This window comes from Dromiciops gliroides, chromosome 4, assembly GCF_019393635.1.
Source record: "Dromiciops gliroides isolate mDroGli1 chromosome 4, mDroGli1.pri, whole genome shotgun sequence".
In the NCBI taxonomy this organism is placed as follows: domain Eukaryota; kingdom Metazoa; phylum Chordata; class Mammalia; order Microbiotheria; family Microbiotheriidae; genus Dromiciops; species Dromiciops gliroides.
In genome coordinates, this window is record NC_057864.1 from 369139428 (window position 1) to 369156751 (window position 17324).

Consider the following 17324-nt stretch of genomic DNA (forward strand, 5'->3'; position numbering starts at 1 on the left):
ATTCCTGCATTGACCATATCTAAAAAACGTGCCATTACTCACCCAGGCTCATGTATTACCCCTCTTTCAGGAGGTCAATACCATGCTTCCTGATAGAAGGAACTAACAGGAGCAGCATCAGGAACATTGAAACCACAGAACAGATGATGAAACCTTTAGCAGAATCATACATTCTTCTTCAAGTGCAAGGCATTGATAATGAATAAGAAAAGCACCAGGAATACCAGACAATGCTACAGATGAGGATGTTCCCAACACAGTCATGAATTCTTCATCATACATCAGGATCATCTGTAGTAAAGTGCCTAGGAGGTCAAAAGGCTCTTCAATACAACTAGTCCCAGTGTGGTAAAAATTATTTGTGGTAAAGATTAATATCTCAAATTTTAGCTGAATCATTTGGGATAGGCCACACCTGGCCCACCCTGAGATTACGTATGCTACTGAGATCAAACGGAGAACTCTCCATGAGCAGCTTTTGAAGGACCTCCCCTTTTGGGGGAGGAAAGATGGACCAAGACCTGAAAGGAGGCGAGGCACTTCCGGTGGGCTAAGCTCTCATGCTCTTGAGGAATGTGGAATGCTCTCTCTGGGGGTTGACTGAGGTTGCAGAGGCACATGAGCAACCTTTGACTGGCGGGCTGTTCAGGTTGGTGAGTTACCTACTGAAAACCCTAAATTCCTTTGAACCAGCTTAGGCTGAGTTTAAAGTTAAGAGCAGCTATCTGTATTTCTATTTTCCCATTTCCTTATCTTTGATTTTTATTAGTCTCACCTTTGTTGTTTAATCAATTCCCGAGTAATAAAATCTGATCCTTTTGTTAACTAAAGCTTAGAGGCTCCTTTCTTTTTTTTTTTTCCGGGGCAATAGGAGTTAAGTGACTTGCCAAAGGTCACACAGCTAGTGTCAAGTGTCTGAGGCCACATTTGAACTCAGGTCCTCCTGAATCCAGGGCCGGTGCTTCATCCACTGCGCCACCTAGCCACCCCAAGGCTCCTTTCTTATTGGCATGGGAGAAGTATCTAAAAAGAATAATTCAGAGGGGAGATTAAACCTTAAAAAAGTCCCTCATATTTCTGGGACCCCAATATTAAGGTGAGTCACCCAAATAGCTCTCAGTATATCCAATTTTGGCCCTCACACCACGACCTAAGCTGATAGTGAGGCTTTCCTATTGTAAGGAATTAATTAGGGGGCAGCTAGGTGGTGCAGTGGATAAAGCACCGGCCCTGGATTCAGGAGGACCTGAATTCAAATCTGGCCTCAGACAATTGACACTTACTAGCTGTGTGACCCTGGGCAAGTCACTTAAACCTCATTGCCCAGCAAAAAATAAAATAAAATAAAAAGAAAGGAATTAATTGTGATTTGGAGTTTTTATAACCCCATCTCTGCTTCATCATGGTCAGACTGAAAAGATGCAAGCTTTAAAAGCCTAAGAGAAGGGGGCAGTTAGGTGGTGCAGTGGATAAAGCACCAACCCTGGATTCAGGAGGACCTAAGTTCAAATCTGGCCTCAGACAATTGACACTTACTAGCTGTGTGACCCTGGGCAAGTCGCTTAACCCTCATTGCCCTGCAAAAAAAAAAAAAAAAACCTAAGAGAAGAGATTATAGAACAAACAACACAAAGAACAATTATTGAGTCAAAGTATCAGAATTAAGTACCTAACCCCCACCTAGAAGTTCCCCCATGCCCACGTGGGGCTAGCCAAATTATAATGGGGACAGCCCAGGGGGTATGTTAAACCAATTGGAGACTCAGCCTGGCTATAGAACCACCCTTCCTATGAGAGAGGCAGGAAGCGGGGGAGAGGACTCTCAGGGAGACTCTCAGAGAGGGAAAAGGAAGGTTGAGAGAGAGAGAAGCTGGTGGTTTTTGACCTTCATACCAAACCAGGAAAGAGACTGCATAGCTGATTCTCCTTGGAACTACAGATCCCAGGGGGTGGAGAGTTTGTGTTCCTTCCAGTGAGGCTGGCTTGTTAAGCCAGCTGAGCTGGAAACAAGTTTAGGGTTTGAGTTAGTTTTTGCCAGACCCAAGCTGTTCTGAGTAGCTGAGGAAGTAGAGCATATTTGAGGTACCTGGGAGCCTTTTTACCCTGGAGAATTAGATTCCAACTATCTCTATCCCCTTTCTCATTTTACCTGACTTTATTAACTCCACTTGTGTTGTAAATTTTGTTACCATTAATAAAACCTGATTTGTTTGTGAAAAAGAGGCTGTTAATCTCCTTTCTTATTAGTCTGGGAGACATAACTGGAAAAAAGGCAATTTGAAGAAGGGGAAACTCTGGACCTAGAGGTCCCCTGTTATTTTCTGAACCCCAATATTATGGCAAACCACCCGATTAACTCTCCCCATACTGAATTTGGCCCTAACGCTATACTATCACCGACTCAATCTTTCCTGACTTATCTGCCAAAACCTTCCCCTTGCATAGGAAACACCTCAGAGAGATAATGCCAAATCTTGGCCCCCTTAGAGGACTCTGTGGAGTTGCTTCCTCTTTCTTCATAGGGGCAGAATAAACACTCGACTTCACCTTCATCCAGGGACTCAGGATTACTACCAAGTCAGCTAAGGGATTCCGCTTCTTCCAAGGTTAGTAAGAGATATGATAGGATCTCACGTCCAGTAAAACATGGCATCACAGTGCCCATGTAGAGATTGGCCATAGAACCACTTCCCAATCTCTACTGTTCTTATAAAGATTTCAACCTAGATGTTTAATTCTGCAGAGAGCCTATTGTGGTAAAAATTATTGGAGATTTAGCTGACTCATTTGGGAGGGGCCACACCTGACCCATCCTGAAGTTACATATGCTACTGAGGTCAGAAGGAGAACTCTCCATAGGCAGTTTTTGAAGGACTCCCCTTTAGGGGGAGGGAGATTGAACGCTCATTGAGGGGAAGCGAATAATTGCTTTGAGAATGCTCACGCTGGCCCACTCTCTCTCTGTCCTCTTGGTTTCCTGGTGATGGGAGAAAATTAGCGTACTTTCCAGGTGTGGTGAGTGAATACAATAGACCTGCATTCCTTTGAATTAGCTTAATTGGAAATGATCTGGGGATCGTATAGACTTAGGTTAGAGTTAGGAGAATTTATCTGTATTTCTTTTTCCTTATTTCCTTATCTTTGATTTTTTATTAATTTCACCTTTGTTGTTTAATTAATTCCCAAGTAATAAAATCTGATCCTTTTGTGGAAAAGAAGCTGTAAGGCTCCTTTCTTATTGGCCTGGAAGAAATATCTAAAAGGGCAGTTTGGAGGGGAGAGAACTTTGAACCTAGAGGTCCCTCTTTATTTCCAGGACCCAAGTATTTTGGCGAGTCACCCAATTAACGCTCCATATATTAAATTTTGGCCCCTACAATATGATGTTTCTGATGGTTGTTGACCTGGCCTACCAGGTCATGTAGTATGAGATACCAGCACAATTCTTCCATAGTTCCTGATCCCAAAGGAGGGAGGTTTCAGTAATCTAGTTCTGTTCTCGCCAAGTCCCAGACCACTTGACCAGTTTCATGAACAATACCCAAGAATCAATGTAGATGAAAATCTTCTCTTCCACATTCCTCAAACCCATCTCACAGACCAGGTATGTAGCCTGGAGGTCAACCTATTAGGAAAACTTACCAGCTTCCTTATTCTATAAGATTATTAGATTATTGGCTGCTTAAGACCAGATGGATTCAAATGTGAATTCTATCAAATATTTAAACAACAATTAATTCCAATATTGTATAAACTATTTGGAAAAATAGGCAATGAAAGAGTCCTACAAAATTCCTTTTATGACACAAATGTAATGCTGATACTTAAACCAGGAAGAGTAAAAACAGAGAAACAAAACTAGAAACTAATTTCCCCAATGAATACTGATATAAAAATTTTAAATTAAAAACTATCAAGGAGATTATAGTAATCAATCACAAAAATCATAAACTACGACCAGGCAGGATTTCAACAAGGAATCCAAGGCTGATTCAATATTAGGAAAACTATCAACATAATTGATCACATAAATAATAAAACCAACAAAAGTCATATGATTATCTCAATTAAAAAACAATGGAGGGGGGCAGCTAAGTGACACAGTGGATAAAGCACTGGCCTTGGATTCAGCAGGACCCGAGTTCAAATCCGACCTCAGACACTTGACACTAGTTGTGTGACCCTGGGCAAGTCACTTAACCCCCATTGCCCCACAAAACAAACAAACAAAAAACCAATGGAAAAGATAGGAATAAATAGAACTTTCCTTAAAATTATTTTTGTAGATTGTTTTTGTGTGTGTATATATATTTGCATATATATATGTGTATGTATGTATGTATATATATATATATAAAGCAAGCATTATCTATAAGATAAGCTAGAAGCTTTCATAATAAAATGAGGAAGAAAGCAAGAATGTCCATTATCACCACTATTATTCAATATATACTAAAAATTATAGCTATAGCAATAAGACAAGAGAAAGTAATTGAAGGAATTAGAATATGCAATGAGGAAACAAAACTATCAGTCTTTGTAAATAATATGATGGTATAGTTAGATTATCTTAGAAATTCAACTAAAAAACTAGTTGAAACAATGAAGAACTTTAGCAAAGTTACAGGATATAAAACACACCCATATAAATCAACAGCATTTCTATAGATTACTGACAAAGGCCAGCAGAAGAGATGGAAAGAAAATTTCTATTTAAAATAACTGCAAACAATATAAAATACTTCGGAGATGGGCTTCCAAGACAAATGAAGGGACTATATGAACACAATTACAAAACACTTTTCACACAAATATGAAGGAAAGCAGCTTAACAGTATAAGATTTCAAACAGCATTACAAAGTGGTAATAATGAAAAAAACCTGGTATTGATTAAGAAATGGCATGATGGATGAGGAGAATTGATTAGGTATACAATACACAATAGTAAATTATCACAGTAATCTAGTGTTTGACAACCTCAAACATCCAAGCATCTGGGACAAGAACTCACTATTTGAAAGGGAAAAAAAATTGCTGGGAAAACTGGAAACAGTTTGGCAGAAATCACCTATAAACCAACATCTCATGCCATATACCAAGGTCAGGTCAAAATAGGTACATGATTTAGACATAAAGGTTAATATCATAAGCAAATTAGGGGAACACAGAAAATTTTGAAAAGGGTCCAAAGGCTTTACCAGTCTATCAAAGGGGTCTATGACACAAAAAAAGGTTGAGAGCGCTTGGCTTAGAATTTTTTTGCACTTGACACTTAAGACAACTAGAAATAGGGGCGGCTAGGTGGCACAGTGGATAAAGAACCGGCCCTGAATTCAGGAGTACCTGAGTTCAAATCCGGCCTCAGACACTTGACACTTACTAGCTGTGTGACCCTGAGCAAGTCACTTAACCCCCATTGCCCCACCAAAAAAAAAAAAAAAAGACAACTAGAAATGGTCAGTACTTGAAAGCAATGCTCAAAGCTCCTTCCTTGGCAAGGATTGGAGGGTAGTTTATGGAAGAGATTAGTGGGATAGGAGTGCATTAATAGAGAAGGTTGTGAAGAGGCTTTAAATACTAAGTAGAGGGCTTTATGTTTAATCCCAGAGGGAACAGTGAGCCAGGGACATTTGCTGAGCAGGGAAGTGACCTGCACAGAACTAAGCTCTAGGAATAAATGCTGGTTTGGAGAGAGGAGAGATGGAAGGAAGGGAAACCAACCCGAAGGCTATTGGAATTGCCCAGGCAGGAGGTAGTGAAAGCCTGAATGAGGATGGTGGTTATTTGTGCATGGTGATGTCTAGAAAAGATGTAGTGAAGGCAGAAATGCCAAGATTTGGCAATGGGTGAGATATGGAGGGAAAAGTAAAAGGAGTCCAAGATGATCCTAGGATGACTAGGGCAGTGATGTCCTCAGCATGCAAACAGAAAGCACTGCACCTGAATGTCTGCCTGGGGCTTTTAACTTAAATGAGTTTTCAAGCCTCTTATTTTAACAGAAAATCTCTGAGATAAATAATCTCTCCATTTTACAGATGAGGAAATTGAGCCTGAGGTTGCTGAGCTGGGATAAATCTTATTATGTAAGTCCATAAATGTATGTTATAGAAAGACAAACTTAAGCAATGTTGTGGATGTGCCTTTTGAAAGTACGACAGATTATTCTTTTCCTTTCTTTTTTCTTTCTTTCTCTCTCTCTTTCTTACTTTTCTTTTCTTTTTGTTGTTGTTTTTGCAGGGCAGTGAGGATTGACTTGCCCAGGGTCACACAGCTAGTAAGTGTCAAGTGTCTGAGGCTGGATTTGAATTCAGGTCCTCTTGAATGCAGGGCTAATGCTTTTCCACTGTGCCACCTAGCTGCCCCTTTTCTTTTTTTTTAAAGAAAGGAGAAGGGACCTTTTAGATTTCAACCACAGAATGAAGGAATTTTCCCTCCTGAAGTAGATAGACAAATAAGTTCAAGGCTATGAAAGATTTTTTTTATTAAATTTCAAATTCATTTTTTCAAATACTTTGAGTCATTGTTAAGTCTACTGAGGTTATGAGTTGCCTAGAGAAGTCAAGTCATTCTCTCCCCCATCCCCCCACCCCCTGTAAAAAGGTGCATTTATAGAATGATTGCACTTATGGTAAAACTTACACTGAAGTAGTGATAAACCTGAATACATTCAGCTACCCAGCCCAGAGAGCAAGGAGCTTTGACATTCACTTAAAAGTAGATACACAAATATATCGAAAATGACCAATTTATCTGGGCACTTGACCACCTAACTCTGGATCATTCAAAATGTAGTGTTAACAAGGTCAGAAGGCTGGTTTTAGGGACCTGTGTTCCGTTTGTGGGCTCTTCTTTCTGAAACAAATATTTCTGATTGCTAAAAGTAATGAGAATACAGCTTCAAGCATTCTGTCAATCTAGAGTATATAAGGCTATACCCCATGTGGCAACAGAGATGTTCTTTCTTCTCTTTCTTCTTCTCTGCTGAAGGTATTTTTGGGTTCACATCTACAATTTTTTAAAAACAGAAAAAGACATTATCATTTTAAAAAGTTTTAATTATATTTTATTTTCATGAAAGATCTGCTTTCTCTTCTTCCAACTCCACCCCACCCACTAAGAAAGTAATCTGATGTTTCTTAAAAGGAAAAAAAGTGAATATTTTAAATTGCACCCAAATGTTTACTTGTCATTGGCCAAGTACATTTACTACTCTTAGCAAGTGATATGATTTCATTTTCTTGAAAGTGAACTGACTCTAGAAATATAGTATTTAAAAGTATATCGGGGCAGCTAGGTGGTGCAGTGGATAGAGCATTGGCCCTGGAGTAAGGAGGACCTGAGTTCAAATCCGGCCTCAGACACTTAACACTTACCTAGTGTGACCCTGGGCAAGTCACTTAACCCCAACTGCCTCACCAAAAAAAAAAATATATATATTGCCTTCCTTCCCTCAAATCAGAAATTTTTTTTTGTTGTTTGTTTTTGTTTGGTGAGGCAATTGGGGTTAAGTGACTTGCCCAGGGTCACACAGCTAGTAAGTATTAAGTGTCTGAGGCCGGATTTGAACTCAGGTCCTCCTGACTCCAGGGCTGGTGCTCTATCCATTGTGCCACGTAGCCATCCCAGATCGGAATTTTAAAAGGAAAATCTAATAGCATATGATATAATGTAAAGAAGCATAAACAAGAAAAAATATAGAAAATCTACAACACAACTTAACTCTATGTAATTATAATGATCAAGCCTGGCAATTTGAAGGGTTGAGGAAATATACTTTTATCAATCAATAAGCATGTAATAAGTACCTACTATGTGTTGGGCATTATACTAGGCAGAAAGACAAACAGGAAATAGTTCTGCTCTCAAAGATGTTAAATATGAGTATGTTCAAATACATCAAAGAAAATTTTAGTGGGGTATGTGCTATCATGTGAGGGAAATCAGGAAAGATTTGATGGAGGAAGTAGTAATTAAATTGGGACAGCTAGGTAGCGCTACAGTACACAGAACATTAGTCCTAGAGTCAGGAAGATATGAGTTCAAATTTGACCTCAGAGACTTCCTAACTGTGTGACCCTGAGCAAGTCACTTAACCTGTTTACCTCAGCTTCCTCACCTGTAATATGGGAATAATAAAGGTAGGTGGAAATAATTGTAAAGTATCTCTTGTGGAGATAATAATTGTAAAGTACTTAGCACAGTGTTTGGCACAGAGTAAACACTATATAAATATTAGCTATTATTATTAATACAGGAAACTAGGGACTATATATCATTATTTTTTATTTTATTTGGCAGGGCAATGAGGGTTAAGTGACTTGCCCAGGATCTGTGTGATCCTGGTAAGTTGTCAAGTGTCTGAGGTCGAATTTGAACTCAGGTCCTCCTGAATGCAGGGTCCATGCTTTATCCATTGCTCCACCTAGCTGCCCCCAAAACTAGGGACTATAAGAGGTAGAGGTGATATGGGATAGCCTATGCAAAGATATGGAGAAGGGAAATAGAATGCAGTGCGCAAAAGACAGCAAGAAAGTTATACTGGATCATAGAGTGTAGGAAAGGGAATGGTTTTTAATAAGGCTGGCAAGATAGGTTGAGGTCAGATTATTAAGGACTTTCAATACCCCAAGAGAGGATTTTGTAATAAGCAGAATTAAATTCTCCTTCATTACCAGAGGTGAGAAGACTTTAGTTAAGGTTACTGCATATGCTGTCAGTTAAGGTGCATTTATTCGTAGGTTTTGTTAAAACTGCTTTCCCTTTTTAAGTCTGCTAAAAGAAGGCCTACTGATTTGGAGGAAGGAGAAGGAACATACTTGAAAATGAATGTTATGTAAAAACAACAACAAAAATTCATCAATAAAGGACAAATAACCCAGAGTGAAAGTTAAAAGTACCTCTTTCCTTGACAGTGCTCCAGAATGTAAAACAGTCCCATTGCCAATCCCTTTAATAGAATTACAGTCAATGGTTAAAATCATTTGTAAAATAAGCACATATTTTTATATGAAACTGAACTTCCATTACATAGTTTTAAGTATATATTTACATTTATCCAAATAGTACTAAAACTGCTCTGCTTATATGTGTTCCCTTCTGAAATTCCTTGTTCTCATCTGTGTATTCTTTTACTGAAGTTCTTTCTTCTTTTTTTGAATTTGAGCTTATTTTCCATAAGCACTAATATAACATAAAATACTGATTACTTACAGTAATTAAAGTCCAGAGTCCTTGTATAGCTGCAGCCCATTCAAAACCAATTTTTTCATATAAAAATCCACCTAGTGTTGGTCCTATAAATGCTCTAAAGAGAAATAAAGAAAAGAGAAAACAAATTGTACCCCCATTAAGTTGCTTTTTTAAAGTTAAAGAACGTCTAATTCTTTGGAATTATGCTTACATGGTAATTTAGTTGAACTGCAGAAAGAAAAATCATCTTTTTAAAGTTATCAAACAATATGCATTTATTAGTCAAATGTAGGATCTGAGTTATGAATTCTACCTTGTAGAATCTTTAAAAAATTAATTTCTTAAAGTAGATGCCATATCTATCATATATCTTTTATATTTCTAACTCATAGGTCTACAAGCAATATTTTTAATTATAGGATTTGTTTCAAAGAACATCTATCATGGTAGGTATGGTAGAGCAAAGCTTCTTAAACTGGGTCAAGTAACTGAATGTGGGGGGGGGTCACGAAAAATTTGGCAGCAGTAAAAGGTTATGTATAACTATTTAAAATACCTATATACCTGGAGTCATGTAAAAATTTCTTGGGCAAAAAGGGGTCATGAGTGGAAAAAGTTTAAGAAGCCCTGTGGGAGAGTATAAAATGGCAGCATGAAATATGGTCCCTATCCTCAAAGTGCTTACAATCAATCTATTTTCAAATAGTCAGAAATTGTTGTTATTGTTATAGTATGTGATTAAAGTGCCAACATGAATGGTACGGACAAGTGCTATGGGAATTTGGAGAAAGGTGAGAGCAATGTGGGTTGTAATGAATAGGGAAGGATTCATGGAAGAGGTGAGATATGAGCCTGGCAGAAGGGACAGAGGAAGTCTTTGGGAATGTATCTGGAAGGAATAATGTGGGCAAAGGTTAGAATGTATATCATGACATATAACAGGATAACACTGAGAAGAAAATCAACCTGCTTAAAGCCAGTTCTGGATTGGGAAATATGTAAAGTTGGATCAGTAGGCTGCTTATAAACTGCAGCTGAGAAATTTGGATTTTCATGCTAGAGGTGACAGGTAACCACTTCAGGCTTCTGAGTTAGAGGGATTGCTATGATAGTCAGAGAATTTTAGGGAGATTAATGTGGCAGCTGTATGAAGGATTGAGTATGGGTGAGAATTTGGAGGTGAGGAGTCCAGTTAAGAAGTTATTGTAGACATTTGAGTAAATAAAGCTGTACTATTAAGTTGAATACAGGGTTTATTTTCCAAGTAGCTTGAAATAGGAATATATGAATGTGTATATACACAAATAAACACATAGGTGTCTAGAGATAGTATGGTGTAGTAGACAATGGTGTAGTAGATAATGTTCTGGGCCTGGAATTAGGAAGATATGAGTTCGAATTTCATCATGTAAAGAACATATTATAGGATTCTGTTGTTTTTTTTTTTTAATCCACCCTGCTATCTGCTTCCGTTTTATAAAAGAGTTCATCCCATTCACATTTATGGTTATGATTACTATCTGTGTATTTCCCTGCATCCTATTTTCCCCCTTTTTTGTATTTTTCTTTTTCCACCTGACCCTTCTCACTACTGTTTTGTTTCTGGCCACCTCAGTCTACACTCCCTTCTATCAGCTCTTCCTCCCTTTTGTCCTTTCCCCTTTCCCCTCCTAATTTCACCATCCCTTCTATCAGCACCCCATCCTTTTCTTTCCCCTTTCCCCTTTTACTTCCCTATAGGGTAAGATAAAATTCTATACCCAATAGAGTATATATATATCATTCCCTTTTTGAGCCAAATCAGATGAGAGTAAGGTTAAAACAATGCTCACCCCTACCTTCTTTCTCTCTACTATAATGGGTCTTCTGTGCCTCTTCATGAGATGTGATTTACTCCATTCTGCCTTCTCTTCCCTCTTCTCCCAGCATAATCCTTTTTGTTACCCCTTAAGGTTTTTTTTTTTTTTAAATCATCACATCAAGGGGCGGCTAGGTGGTGCAGTGGATGAAGCACCGGCCCTGGATTCAGGAGTACCTGAGTTCAAATCTGGCCTCAAGACACTTGACACTTGCTAACTGTGTGACACTGGGCAAGTCACTTAACCCCAACTGCCCCACAAAAAAAAAAAATCATCACAACAGAATCAACTTATCCTCACACCTTCTGTGTGTACTCCTTATATCTGTATTTTAATGAAGATACAGTTCTCAAGAGTCACAAGTATATTCTTCCCATGGAGGGATGCAAACATTTTAACCTTATTGAGTAACATGTTTTTTACCCTCTTTTTTTTACCTTTTCATGCATCACTTGGGTCTTGTATTTGTAGAATGAATTTTCTATACAGTTCTAGTCTTTTTATTAGTAAAGTTTTAAAGTCCCCTATTTCATTGAATACCCTTCCTTTCCCCTGAGAGATTATGATTAATTTTGCGGGGTCTATTGTTTTTCTGAAGAGGTATTTTACATTTTCTTCTACTTTTATATTCCTTTGATTCTGCTTTACTTCTTTCTGTTGTTTCATTGAGTTATTAGCTTCCATCTGCCCAATTCTGATTCTTAAGGAATTATTTTCTTCAGTCAGCTTTGCACATCCTTTTCCAGTTGGCCAACTGCATTTTTAAATGAGTTGTTTTCATCAGTCAATTTTTGTCCTTCTTTTTCCATGCTACTGACTCCCTCTTCTATAAATCTCATTTATTTTCCCAATGTTTCTTCTACCTCTCTTATTTGATTATAAAATCCTTTTTGAGCTCTTCTAGGAGGGCTTTTTGGTCTCAAGACCAATTCTTCTTCATCTTTAAGGCTTCACACATAGGTGTTTTATCATTGTTGTCCTCCTTTGAGTTTATGTTTTTTATCCTCCCTGTCACCATAGTAATTGTCAATTGTGAGGGTTCTTTTTTTGTTTTTTATTCATATTTTAGCCTCTATCGTGCCTTTTAAGGTTGAGTTCTGCTCCCGGGCTACAACATGCACTGTCCCAAGCTTCTTTTACTGAAGGCTAGCCCCCCCCCCCCTCCAAGGGGGAACTTTTGATTAAGTTTAGGTTAAAGATTAGGTTTTCCCCCAGGGATGGAATAAAATTAGGGTTTCCCATAGTAGTAAAATACTTGGATGGATTTTTGGTAGCATGACACCAGGAGATGCTCCTGATTGTTATAGGAATGACTAAACAGCACACAACTGAATTATGTGACATCTGACATAAACATAAACTTTCAAGAGATTCATCTGGTAATTTGTTTTGGTCCTAATTTGGGTCTTTTCATTGTTCAAAGTTGAAAAAAATTAAGGCTAGCAAATATGTATTTGTCTTATTCTGTCTGTTTTTGTGTCTTTGTCTTATATTGTATTTAGTGTTGTTTGTAGATTCTGTGACCTTGAAAGATTTCTTTTTTGTTTTGTTTTATTTTTTTGAAAGATTTCTAAGGAGGAAAATGAAGGCAGCCAGAAAAATTGCTTAAAAGCTACAGTCAAAGAGTTTTAAAAACTGGGAAACAGTAATGATTTCCCATATTTAAAGCAGTTGTCTGAGTAAGTAAGACTAGTTTCCACTTTAGGCAAGAGATAAGGTTTTCAGGGGGAAAAAAACCAAACAAACCCAAACCTTGCAAGATTCTTTTCTGTCATTTCAGCCTGTAGTCATATTGGAATTACAAAGATAAAGTCAGATAATCAAAGAAAGGAAAACCTTTTCCTGGTCTGTAGAACTGCTAAAAACATAATAATAGATTTTGGAGGTTTGCTGATTAAGGAGATTGGAGATTAATCATTTTAAGATTTCAGGAGGGGCAGCTAGATGGCGCAGTGGATAGAGCACCGGCCCTGGAGTCAGGAGTACCTGAGTTCAAATCCGGCCTCAGACACTTAACACTTACTAGCCGTGTGACCCTGGGCAAGTCACTTAACCCCAATTGCCACACTGGAAAAAAAAAAAGAAAAGAAAAGAAAAAAAAAAGATTTCAGGGGAGTAATTCCAGGAACTCACCCCCTTCTCTGTGTCCTAACTGATCAGGCACTTAGCAGAAGTCTAACATATGCTTAAATATCTCAAGTGAGTTTTGAGGTACCACTCTGTAGAATTTGTTTGAAGGAAAAATAAAAATTAAATCCTGTAAAAGATTCAGGGGTAAATAACACCTAGTTCATTTTTACCCTGAAGACTGATAGAGCTATCATTTGAGTGTAATGAAGGCAGGTAGTTTGAAAATAATCCTGGAGTGAAGAAAACATAAGGTGAGTGGTCATATTTACAGCCACCTCTTGTTAACCTTCCTTGACCATAAAAAGAGAAAAGCTTGTTTAAATCAGGGAGCAACTTATGTTTATTTTATTTATTTATTTTTGTGGGACAATGAGGGTTAAGTGACTTGCCCAGGGTCACACGGCTAGTAAGTGTCAAGTGTCTGAGGCTGGATTTGAACTCAGGTCCTCCTGACTCCAGGGTCGGTGCTTTACCCACTGTGCCATCTAGCTTCCCCAGGAGCAACTTAAAAATTGAGTAAAATTGGGGGCAGCTAGATGGCACAGTGGTTAAAGCACCGGCCCTGGATTCAGGAGTACCTGAGTTCAAATCCAGCCTCAGACACTTGACATTTACTAGCTGTGTGACCGTGGGCAAGTCACTTAACCCCCATTGCCTTAAAAAAAAAAAATGACTAAATTTAAGGAATAGAAAGGGTGATGTAAAACCAAAAGGGGGTATGTGGAGGAGGGGCCCCTTTATCCTAGTTCTCCAGTCCAGCTAAGAGAACTCCTTTCTGATCCCCACCAGCTCAAGGACCTCCCTGAGCCCTCTGAGCCCTCTATCCCAGCTCAGAGATTCTCCTTTGACTCTCACCCTAGTTCAGAGACCCCCTGTGACTATTCCAGCTATGAGACCCTCTCATTGCTGACTTTGTTAATTTCTCTCATCTCAGATGAGGTTCCACATAAAGGTGCTGGAGAACAACAAAAAATGCTGGGAAAATGCATGGAGAAGGGAAACCTGAGTTATACTCCAGTCTCAGAAATGTATTAGGTATATGATCTTAAATAAGCTATCTTTGTTTGCCTTAGTTTCCTCATCTGTAAAGAGGAAAATAATAATGGTACCCACATCCTATGGTTGTTGTGATGATCAAAATAATATAATGATTGTGAAGTGGTTAACACAATGACTGGTATATGGTAAGCACTATATAAATGTTGACTGCTTTTATTATTTCTTTAATTGAATGTAATTGCATGCCAGGTTTTAGATGTGGTTAAATAAAATACCAAAGATAATAAAATTAATTATTTTCTATGTAAGATAATTTGGAAATGCATTTGGCTGAATTGACATCATCTGACTGGTAATAGGTTTTGTTTCATGTTTTAAATACGTGATATTGTCTATGTTATTATTTGATTTCTAAATTCTCTTATACTGTGATATTTGGAAAACCATTGTAGCAGAAATGCTATTATAAAGATAATTGTTTTTATTTTGGATGCTGTTAGATTATAAATTGAGTTTTTAAAATAATGTGATAAAAACAGATATTTGAAAACTTTAATATTTAGCAGGGTGGATTTTATCTTAAAAGAAAAAAAAAGAATAATTAAGTTTACCATATTAAAGAGTGAGTTTTCACTTGAAAATTTTTAGTTATTGCTTATAAAAATTGTAAAAATATATAAGGTGGTTTAAAGATGTAACTTCAATACATTAATATGAAGTCAATAATCAGCTATTTGCTGTATGTCCAAAACTCCAGAATGTGGTTAGTTTTAATTTATAAAGGATAAATGAAATGTAACTGTTAGGAAAACATGAGAAGTTAATAGTATTCAAGCCCTCCATTGTGTTTAATGAAATTTTGCTATTTGAAGTAATAACTCAGGATAATAATTTGTTTTGAATTTTGATTACAGGGATGGTTATCTAAATTATTATGAAACCAATAGTAGAACATGGCATGTGCTGCAGTCTAAGAACTGTTACAGGTGGATGTATGTCCCTGGGAAAAGTTGAGGTTGTGGCCTTGGTAGGACAATCTTTACTCAGTTTCCCCATTGTGCTATTTCCTTTCTGAACAGGAAATTTTTCCACCTGGTTAATCCTGAGCCTGGCTTTTGATATCCTGTGACTACATGATACAGACAGACATACACACATGCAAAGCTGGGAAGGGATTTCAGATGTCATCTCATCCAACCTCCTCATTTTGGAGGTGAGGAAACTGATGCCAAGACGGGGAAGAAAAGGGAAGAAAGCAAGCATTTATTTACTGAGTGACTTCTGTGTGCCAGACACTGTGCACTTTACTAGTTAGAGACATTAAGGGATTTGCCCAAGGTTACCGTTAGTAAGTGGCAGAAAGGAAACCTAAATTCACATCTCCTTCTTTAAATCAAACACCTTCTACTGTTCCCTGATGTTTCTAAGATGATTTCAAGAGTCAAGGGACTGAAGCTGATATATCAATTCTTATATGTAAGTCTTATACTGCTAGCACAATAAATCTTATGTGAAAACTTCAGTAAGCATAAATAGAGCTAATTCTATAAGAAAATAACTTCTTACCCAAGTGACCACATTGCACCAAAAAGCCCAGACACGAGTCCCAATGTACTTAATCCTTCTTCAAATCCATTTTCACTAGAGAGAGAACAATTCGACATTTTTTTAAGCATAAGTACTGATAGCAGCTAGGGAGACAAAGACAGTGATAAAGACTTTGTTTCCAGTGTGTTGCCTCAAGGAGTCATGCTAGGAGTGTTTTGGACTTTTGTTTCTGTCTTTGACTTCTCTGCGTGGGTGCTCAGTGATGGGATGATCATCTGGTTAGGGGACATGCATAGTTTAGTCACTTTTCACCCATCCAGAATGGTTGGATGGATCCATAGCTTCAACCGCAATGTATCTGTGCACCTGTTTTCCTATAGCTCCTCTGCCACTGACTCTCCTTTTTTTGTCTCTTTGCCAATCTGCATGGTACAGGATGAAACTTTGTTTTAATAAATATATAGAATGATTATGAGGGAAGCAGAACGGTAATAGCATCTGTGGGGAGAAACAGGATATAATTGCTGTAGGAGGTCATTCTGTCATTCTTGACCCAAGCTTTGAAGGAAATAACAGAAGGGGTGGGAAAGGACATTCTAGGCTTGGGGGTCAACCTAAGTGACAGATAAGATGCAGTGTAGAGGAGGAGCAAGTAGGGTCAGTGTGGCTGAAAAGAGTGGATAAATGAGGGCAAGAATTTGGAACCAGATAGCCAAAGAGAATAGTTTTCTATTTACACTAGAAGCAAGAGGGAACTGATGTGCTCATATCTGTGCTTGAGGCATATCAATGGAAAATGAACTGAAGACGACAGAAACTAGAAGCCAATTAGGAGACTATTGTAATAGTTCAGGTGAGAAGTGGTTAAGAGCCTAAATTAAAGCGTACCTTAGCACAGAACTTGGCACACAGTAAGCATTATATAAATGCTTATTCCCTTCTCACCCTGCCTCCCCCATCTACTGTGCCACCCAACTGCTTCAAAGTAATTGATGATGTGGGACTAGAGCTCAGGAGAAAGACTAGGGTTGAATATCTGGAACAGGGAGTCAGCTGCACAGAGGTGACATATTCATGGAACAAAGTTGAATTCATTAACACAGATATCATCAAGAAAGAGATTGGAGAGAGAAAAAGGCCTGTGGGTCAGAGTTCTAGTGTTCTGTGCAAATGGAGTAAGACATGGATGATGTTCCAGAGAAGGACATTCTCCTTCTGCCACTACAACTTTTTTTTTTTTTTTAGTGAGGCAATTGGAGTTAAGTGACTTGCCCAGGTCACATAGCTAGTAAGTGTTATGTGTTGGAGGCCAGATTTGAACTTAGGTACTCCTGACTCCAGGGTCGGTGCTTTATCCACTGCACCACCTAGCCACCCCACTGCCGCTACAACTTAGAAATCTCTGCTTTGTGGTGTCCTCTATTTGGCTGTGTCACTCCACACAGATTCTTGTGCCTGTCAGCATCTACTGGCATCTGGGCTCCTTTCCTTTAATTCTCAAGGAATCCAACACTTGTCTGTCTTCTCTATTCTGATGCCTAGCCCCAAGCTTGAGCACAAATATTCACATTATCCTCTTGAGCAACCTTTCAGCTATA

At 38.2% G+C, this 17324-nt stretch overlaps 1 protein-coding gene across 4 annotated transcripts in view; it reads right to left on the reverse strand.

The window, feature by feature from the left end:
• Positions 1–6457: 6457 nt before the first annotated feature.
• SLC18B1 (solute carrier family 18 member B1) overlaps positions 6458–17324 on the reverse strand; it is a 45794-nt gene continuing 34927 nt past the window's right edge. For all 4 annotated transcript variants that reach the window (XM_043963842.1, XM_043963845.1, XM_043963844.1 and 1 more), the window contains 4 exons: positions 15745–15819; positions 9212–9305; positions 8899–8948; positions 6458–7006 (listed from right to left, as the gene is read on the reverse strand). In XM_043963842.1, the coding sequence (XP_043819777.1) occupies positions 6931–7006; positions 8899–8948; positions 9212–9305; positions 15745–15819 (295 nt within the window). In that variant the 3' untranslated portion in view covers positions 6458–6930. The remainder of the gene's footprint in view (positions 7007–8898; positions 8949–9211; positions 9306–15744; positions 15820–17324) is intronic.